At 31.0% G+C, this 9,569-nt stretch overlaps 1 protein-coding gene and 1 long non-coding RNA gene across 2 annotated transcripts in view; one reads left to right on the top strand and one right to left on the bottom strand.

The window, feature by feature from the left end:
• On the bottom strand, nt 4,825-5,782 carry LOC104750804 (zinc-finger homeodomain protein 11). Its single transcript, XM_010472654.2, has one exon. It carries the CDS (start codon nt 5,702-5,704, stop codon nt 4,982-4,984), a length of 723 nt encoding a protein of 240 aa, XP_010470956.1. The 5' UTR covers nt 5,705-5,782; the 3' UTR covers nt 4,825-4,981.
• Nucleotides 9,149-9,569, top strand: part of LOC104750803 — a 10,826-nt gene continuing 10,405 nt past the window's right edge. The window contains exon 1 of the long non-coding RNA XR_761710.2: nt 9,149-9,295. This is a non-coding gene — a long non-coding RNA (uncharacterized LOC104750803). The remainder of the gene's footprint in view (nt 9,296-9,569) is intronic.

Genomic DNA, 9,569 nt, shown 5'->3' with positions numbered 1-9,569 from the left:
TACACAACTCTTCTTTTATGTAATAGTGTAATAATAATAATATCTCTCACCCTATGGTAATGTTTTGCTTTCTCATTAAATTTCGAAATTTTTGATATAAATGTTTTTCTTTTGTTTATTTTTTTTGGGTTTTCAAATGAGAATTTGTATTGTGCTTAAGATGTCCGAAAGGGAGAAGAGAGAATAAAGTTTTTTTTTTTTGTAACATACTATGATATATTATGCATTAGGATTTGAATTAAAATTATTCGAATTTTACTACTAATATTCTTTCCTCAGATTTTTGCTTAACTTTGTCTCGGAGAACGGACAATGTTCAACCTGGGAGAACTCAAAGAGTCAAACTTATTACATTGCTTCTCGGGTTCTTGTCCACTTGCCACTTTGCTTCAAACATCCATTGGTTCACTGGCCCTTTTTCTCTTGGAGTTTCAACTGTTTCATTTAATTAAAGGTAAAAAAAAATCATCTATTTTGTTTTTTTTGTCAGAAAAGAAAATATCATCTTTTAAGAGTCATAATGTGAGGTTTACTTTAATTAAAACCATCTTTTAAGCTTAAAATTTTAGATATTTTTAATTTAAACAACTTTTGCCCAATTTTATTTTCTAAATATTGTATGTTTGCGTGAATAAGACAAAAATCACATAATGACATAAGTCAATATATACAGTTAAATATGATGGGATACTACATATAAAAGAAAAGATATTAGTATTTCGAATATCTAAAACTTATTACTTAAACAAGTTAATTCGTTGTTGAGTAATTTTAAAAACAAACAGTATTCAAATGGATACTTTTTTTTGGGGTTTAATGTTAAGAAAAATGGATAGTTTGAATAATATGGATAAATTAACATATAATTCATACTTATTTAGATATATATAATAAATTTTATGATCTTATCACATAATAAAAGAAAAAAACTTCTATATAAACTATGTATTTTTTATTCGGATTCTAAATCGTTTTTGTTATATAAGCTATCGATTAAGAAATTTATCAGATATTTTGATCGAGTGAAGGTAAGATCGGATCACGACCTAGCCCGTATTATACATGCCTATGGGCGACGAACGAAAAATATCAGCAATTTTATATTGTGTGTAGCTTATGGTGGACACTTGTACGTGTATTGATGAGTTCAGGTATGTGGAAGATAATCTCGTGGGAGTTTGGCTTTCGACCGTCCAAAGATGCAAGTCACGGTCCAAATTTTGATTGACAATGTAGTATATTTGGCAGATGCTCATTTTAGTTGAAATTCAGAACTCCAATTTTAATTTCGATGCGACTCGCATAGTTTGTTAGTCCTTTTCTCGTAGGTGTTAAGCAAATTGATCACCATTTTGGTTTCATTTTCAACGTGCAATAGAGATGCAAGGCTACACGTGTTTCAATAGGTCGGGACCAGACACTGATGCTGACGTATCCATCCTCTTTTAATGTATGGTGGTAGAGATTTTGTTAATTAAAAATTAAAAACAGAATGGACAAAAATAAGCAAATGTGGATGTTTAATATCATAAATTGTAAGGAAAGTAAAGTTAAGTATTTGTTACTCTTAATGTTATAGTATATCATTAAATTGATATAAAATGGATTATATTATGTAGGTTTGTTTGACATGTGATTTATTCATAAACAGATTTTAATCATGAACTATTTAACGTCACTTTTTAATGATAATGATGTTGATGACGATCGATGAAGACAATCAATACAATAAAATAGAATGTGTTGGTCTACTTTTCTGATACATCAGCTTCAACATTGAAGTTGGTATTGACATCTCAGAAAAAATCAGGAGTCTATCAAATTAAAACAATTAATATAAGTCACTAGTTTAGGGAAGTTGAGCTTTAAATGTTTTGGTAATGAAAAGTGTTAATAGGCCGCAAGATTGGTCAAAACCCAAATAAAGAAGTGTGTTGTGTTAGTCATAATAGCTTCTATTTTGCTGTCTAGCATATATGCAAATTTTGGAGTGAGATTTACGGCTCATCAAGTAAAATTATAGCTATGAGAAAAAATATCTAAAGATATGGTAATTAAAAGAGTTGTTGGGCATAATCTGAATCATGTCAAGGTAATTTGCTGAACCACCATAAATTTCTTCGATAAAAAATACAAATTTGAAGTAAAAGTAAATTTTTCTGAAGAGGTAAGGTGTTTTCGAAGACAACACAATCATTTTTGTTATAACATATTTTGTCTTTAAACTTATTTGGTTGTTTATATAATCATTTTTCCAGTTATTACATTATCAATATGATTTGTACGGAAAGAAAATCATTTTTTTTCAAAAATCTCTACACAAAACAAATAACTCAAACCAACATAATATATATATATATATATATATATTATAAGAGAAAATTAAGCTAAGAATTTATTTAAATCTTTATAATGATAATATATATTAATTTTATAAAAAAAAGTAAAAAAAATAACTATTTACTAAAATAAAAGTAAAAATAAGTAATTTTTGACGGAACTTAGTTGACTGATATTTTGGTTTTATTTATGGATCAGACTTAAAACATTGTTTAGAATAATAAAATAAGACTTTTGTTGTTTTCTTAAAGTAAAATAAATTTTCACTAAAAGAAGATACAAGAAAGAAAATTCATAATCTTGTGTTTTTGCTAAGAGAATGTCATTCAAGTGGTTACCTTTTATTTTTTTCCAACAAGTGGTTACCTTATAAATATTAAAATGCATAAAATATACAATAAAATTTGAGGAAAATCATAATACTAAATTCCAATATTTACAAGATTTTTAAATGCTCAATCTTATTTATCTTAAACTACAATTAAGAATAGTCCGCATACCAACAAATTTCAAACAGATTAAAAAAAAATTACAAACAACATAAAAAAAACACAACAAAATAGTAATAAAAAAGAAAAAAAATCAACTCCGCTATGCCGCGGAGGTAATTTCCTAGTTATATATTAAACACTATTCTATAAATCAACTTATTTAATCATTTGACTTGTCTATGTGTTTATGTATTGAGTTAAATTTTTATCCATTTAACACCCCGTTTATAAAATTATGTGTTAAGATTTTAATTAGACTTACCCCAGACTAGGAAGGGGCGAAAGGCGGTCATGGTGGACATCTCGAAAAACAAAAGAATATCAAATGGGCTTAATCAAATGGGCTTAGCTATAATGGACTTTTGAAATATATTTATTTCCTCTTTGCAATTCCAACAGAAAAAACCTTATAATAAAAACATCATCTCAAAAAAATATTTTAGGGGTTTAGATTATTTAGGATTCTAAAACGTTTTTAAAATTTCGTTGTTAACAGTTTGGGTATAACCTAAAAATGTTTTAATATAACTAATTTCGAAATTGATATAACGATTCAAAGATGTAGATAAAAAAAGAACCAGAAATTAAACTTTAGTTTTTTTCCTCTCCAGGCATAATAGTTTAAAACCTGTTATTTAAAAAACAAAAAAGGTTGACAAGGAAGCTATGAACTTTTGGCATTTAAAATTGATAGAACGATGAATTTATAGAGTTTATTTTTCTTTCACGATGCATAAACGAAAAAAAATTCACCCAACAAGCTCACAGCTAATATATATGTAACCATCACTGTGATATTTGAATTTAACTTTGAGCTAATCTATTCAGTTTGAACTTTGAAGCATAATAATGTTTGTCGGAGATCCAATTTAGTATCATTCTAAATAAGGTTTGAAACTATCTCTTGATTGATATCGACTTACCCTCCACTGCTCCATAGAAGCATATAAAATGTGTGAACCTTCCTTAATGATATCGACTGTCCCTCTACATTCATTCATCGTACCAATAAACATCTAAAGGAATCTTATTTTGTAATTTAGTAACATATAAAAATTTCAAACTTTGTTCCATATTAATTACCGATATTTTATGTAAATTATGCTATCCACAAAAATACGTTTGTTATATCAAACAAATATATATATATATATATGTATATATATTCTATAGCCATAAAATGATCAGTAATAACATGGAAGTTAGTCATCTACAAAGCTTTTGCCATATACACATTGGTCTTTCTGGCACGGAACGTACCGGCTTGTCTTTTGTTCAGGTCTGGTCTTCATTACTTCGTACCTTACATGGTGAAATATTTTTGTCTCCAGCATTGAGCTTTATACGAGATAAAGCATTTCGCTGTGATTCGTTAATACATGAGGATGATCTTTTTTGTAGGAAAATAAAACGAAGAATCATAGATATTTGTGGTGTGGGAAGAGCCAACCCAAAACCAGAGTAGAGATTTTTAATAATCGTAACGTCTGTATTATTCTTAATTTGGATAAATAAGCAAGGTTGCTGTTGCCAAAGCTTATCCCTAAATGGAAAGAGATAAGCCCGCATTTTAATAACTTTAAATCATATCATATCATAGAGTATAATATACTAATAAAATTAACAATAAAAATGTGCCGCCCAGATGACCTAATTATATTCTGCCACGCCATACAGTTTGTTGCAATTCTTGATTAAACCACGTCGTCTGTATCTTCATTAAGCAAACTTTACTTACTTTTTCTCTAAAGTTCAGGTGATTATATTTCCAATAATACAGAAGATAACATTGAATAATATAGCAATGTAAACAAACAAACGAATCTTTTGATTTCTGTAATCACAAATTAGGGATTATGCACTTACTATAATTAGAAATGGTCTATCGATCGAATTGGATTTTTATAAGTTACCCTCCGATTAAAAATTCATTTATTATTATAACCCATCATGATCTCTGAACACACATCTCAGTCAAAGTGAAAACAGAAAAGATCAAACTTCATAAATATATATATATATATATATCAAGATCGATTAACATGTTAGAGAAAAAAACACTATCATAAGATTTTAAACCGGTTAATGCTCATATTTTCCCAAATTAAAGTATCCTAATACGGTTTTAACCCAAATCTTGAATCTTTCTTTCAAGAAGACGAAGACCCATCACCATCATTGTTACAGCTGTGAGTCGTGTTCAGACACAGACCATGTTCGATCTCTCTGTTCTTGCCGTTGAGAAGTGAGTATTTGTTGTTATGCATCCACACTTTAAGAACTCCTCTCTCGATCCCAACTTCGTTACAGAACTCTCTCACCGACTTTTCATCACAGCCGTTGATCTTCCAACCTGCTTTCTCAGCGAACGCTCTCATCTTGATCTTCTGCTCCGGCGTGAACTTGGTCCTCGTTCGTTTCCTCATTGCTCCTCTTGAGCTGTTGTCTGACCTACCCACCGTTGGATCTTGATCTGACGATCCAGGGAAGCCGGAGCTGAGAGAGAGAAGCACGTGGTGAGGAGGCGCTGAGGTGTAGTAAGAGCAAGGAACGGGTGAAGAGATGTGACGAGACGGCGGCGATTCAGTGCCGGAGGGAGAGGAAATCGGCGGCGCGATGAGGAAGTTGAGGTTCTCGGAAGGGTCACGGCGGTGGAAGTTACGGTGGCAGCCACAAGCGGCGCAACGGAGAGAAGAAGGATCGGTGGAAGTAGCGGTGGGACTCGGCATAAACTCGCCGCAACCGTCGAGAGCATGGCCGCCGAGGTTAGCCGCGTGGTTTTTCAAACACTCTTTGTAACAAACACCCATTTCTCCGGCGACGATGGGAAGAGAGGTTTTAAGTTGTTGTTTTGTTTTGGAAGACAAATCCATAGCTTTACTTTAGTTCTGTCTTTATAGTGTGTTTACTTAAACTCTTTTGCTTTGTGATTAATAAGAAGATTAGGTTTTGGCTTCCTTTATTTTATTTATAAAAAAAAAGATAATTCAAGTAAGCTAGTGCATGTGACGATGATGTAATTATATCGGTAAAGAACATGGCAGAGTGATGAAATATAATTAGGATTTGAAAAAATAATAAGTGCTTACTCACAAACGTCCAAAACATACAGCAAAAGAAAGAACACACTTACTGTATCAAAAATGAAAAAAAAATTACAACTCATTTTTTCTTTTTACTTTTTTCTTGTTTTGGTGAAACATATATACTTTTGAATATTGTAGTCACTAGTTTTGATATCTATTCATACGTTATATAGACTATACACTTTGAATAATGTATAAAATACTGAATCTAAGGTCTTATCAAAAACGCAATGATTTTACGGGACATTTGTAAGATATGGGTCTTTGAGCTTTCACCAGTGGGTAACTTGTTGGTAGAAAAAGGAACAGATGGGTAATTTCTGAACCATATATCATTTTTTTTTTTTGGACATATCATATTATATAGAATAAAAATTGAACTATACTGTATTATATACGAAACAAATAGAGTAATTAAGAAAGAATATATTCCAAGGAGAGGATGGGATTAGTTGAAGGATTGAGTCCAAAGTGTAAACGTGGCAAAAGCCCATTACATGCATCGTACTAAAGGACAATTACAGCTGCCCTGCAATTTCATATTCCACTGTACATCTTACAGTTTTCTCATTTTCTAAAGTTTACGTTACTGCCCCATGTTTTTTTTGTAAATTTCACCGTCTCACCTCACTGCATTTTAACCTTTCTTCCAGTATGATTCTGTTTAGGGACTATTTTCTTATCGGCCCTAGAGGTCTAAAATGGTAAAATTTCCTATAATGATAGTCTAAACTAAAAAATAGAGTTAAATCTTTTTCATTCTAATGTAGGTAATTACGTGTTCTAGTGGAATATTTGACTTGTGCTAATATACTGAAAACACCCCTCAAAAAACCTGTTTAGCACGCATACTTAACCCCGGCCCCCAATAGTGGAGATAATAAGACTTTTGCGTTTGTTGTGACAATTGCCAAACTTCATTTTGTAATTTAACCATGAAAATAAAATGTCTAAATTCCTTAACCACCATTTGAGAGTCTCTTCTTATCTCTTACCGACCTTTTTATATATTCTCACTTCTTGTCATTAGTGTGGCGCCGCAATTTAGTGTTTCTTTGCAATATGTTTACGTTATTGATTAGCTTTGGGTCACAATTATGTGTGTCTATCTTCAAGCCTTCCTCTTCTAAGTACCCCATAGTTTTCAATTATATTGGATAATTCCTTTTATGTAAGGTTTATCTTTACAACGAACATAATTTCAATCAAAACTATACAAAGTGTGTTTGTCGCTATAATGTAATGTTTTGTCAGCTTACTGATGGTTATTGTTTTGTTTTACTACATGTGGTTTACATTATTTTACAAATGTGTAATGATGTAACTTTATGTAACATTAATATGCATGTGAAGAAAACGATAGGTTTTCATACATTCTATTATTAGCATAAAAATAGAATTATTTGAACGAAAATCTTGAGACTAGCTATTGTTACTTTAATGATGAGTCACCTAGAGAAAAAAAAAAACAAGTGATGAATTCACTACAAATTACAGTTTTACAGTGTTATGGTAAAATTCGACCTGTAGAAATTATTCTGTTACGAACTAGAGATTTAATTAGATTAATAAAAAGAAACATACAATCATATTGTTTTGCTTTGGAATTTGGATACCCTTCGTGAAATTAACTTAGAAGTATATTGAAAGAGAAATAGATTATATATAATTAATTATTAAGAGCCTGATCACCCTGAATATTACACAGGAAATGATGCATTCACCATTTATTAATACACTAGGAGGAATAATTATTAATATATACTTGAGTTAGACATTATTTGAATATACGCAGTCCCATCTCAAATAAATGTTAGATCCTAAATGAACTGAATTTTTTGGACTCTTTACACAAGAAATATTTTTTTTCTCGTTTGTTGGTCCCTTTTGTTCAAGGGTTTTTTTTCCAAATTTTGGAATGGTCTGTGGGCTTTCGCCCCTCTTGCCGTCCCTTTGAGCCGGGACTGAATATACGTAAAAACTATAAAATATTGCATTTATAAAAATTACATATTCAAAATGTATGTTGTAATGAAACAACCCGTAAATAACTGCATTTGTAAAAACTATAAAAGAATGCATTTATAAAATTTACACATTCAAAATGTATGTTTTAATGAAACAACCCATAAATAACTGCATTTGTAAAAACTATAAAAGAATGCATTTATAAAATTTACACATTCACAATCATTTACACATTCACAATTGTAAATGATTGTATTTGTAAAATATTAAATAACCCATTTTCCTAATATTCCCAGTTCCATTACGAAATATTAATTGTGGATTAGATTCGTTAAAAATGGAGCATCCGACTACACATAATCCAAATTTCTTGATTTAAGGTTATTTTTTTTAGTTGACCCGACCCGAAATTAGTTTTGTATTTCTCTTTTACTAATATAGAGATATCGATAAACTGAGATATAAAAATATCTTTCGAGAGGAGTAACAATGAATATATAGTAAAGTTGGTGTAACGTTTTGTCGTTTCTGAGAAACCTAGTCACCAATCACGCGTAATTAGAATCCTAATTGCAACTATTAATCGGCGTTATTTTGACCATAGAATATAAAAAGAAAACAATCGTATTTATGGTTTTGCTAATAATTTCATTGACAGGGACATTGATTTAACAATTGCTTTACTTAAGCCTATTACATAATTTGGAATCATAAAGACGGATTAGAACATTGTCCTAACACGATCGCATCTTGTCAATGACCAAAATAGCACGCGCATCACGCAAACCCAGCCACTAGGATGAGGTTTGAGAAGAAAGAAAAAAAAGTAAATTGTAGCCGAAATTATCATATGGGGTCATTTTCTCTTCACGTTTATATCTCTTCACCTATTTTTTGTTAAATGAATTAGGTAATTGATACTACAAAATAAGATCTACAATTACATATATTGTGAATCCTATATCGTTTATTCGTTTTACTATACGACATATAACTTTCAAGATCTCAACTATACAATATATTGAAAGGTTAGCATAATAATCTTAACATATGATCTAGTAAAGTACTAACTAGTAACTACTAAAGAAGAGTTAAGCTACTCAAACTAGTATTGTACTCATGTCTTGATCACCATGTGTTTTTTTTTAACTTAAAACATCGAGGCTTGCTTAATTGATCGGGGTAAAGAACATCTAAAGGGCTAGGCCCAAATATGATGTTTTGATGGACTGGGCCTTATAAATAAAACAAGCAAATAATAATGGTAAACGAATCTCGGCGACTGAACCGTCGTGGCTGACCGTTCCTCGCGGTGGCGTGGCATATGAATCTCCTCCTCGCCGTATGAGGTTACTGCTGATGGCGGCGGCGGAGTTTTAACTTGCCGGAAGATGTATTCGTAGTAGAACTGTAAGTCTTCTTTTTGATAGCGCATACGTTTTGAGCATTAGTTCCAGTAAAATCATTGTGTGATTGCAATTGCTTGAAGGTTGATCTTACGGCTATGTGTCATGAATGGTCCGAGTTTTATCCATGAGTAGTGGTGAACATTCAGAACAACGGAGGATTTTGAATTTTAGAACTTTTTTTTTTTTTGTGGCAATTCGTTTTTGAGTTGGAAAGCTCACATGATTACTAAGATATTGAATTGTGTATTTGACTTCAATAGATTTGGTATTTTTTT

The sequence above is a fragment of the Camelina sativa genome, chromosome 16 (genome assembly GCF_000633955.1).
Source record: "Camelina sativa cultivar DH55 chromosome 16, Cs, whole genome shotgun sequence".
Lineage (NCBI taxonomy): Eukaryota > Viridiplantae > Streptophyta > Magnoliopsida > Brassicales > Brassicaceae > Camelina > Camelina sativa.
Note: the sequence above shows the minus strand (reverse complement) of the source record. Positions and strands in the feature narration are given on the sequence as shown.

Bases quoted from the DNA above. Each gene is read 5' to 3' on its own strand.
- LOC104750804 (XM_010472654.2), bottom strand. From the start codon at position 5,704: ATGGATTTGTCTTCCAAAACAAAACAACAACTTAAAACCTCTCTTCCC.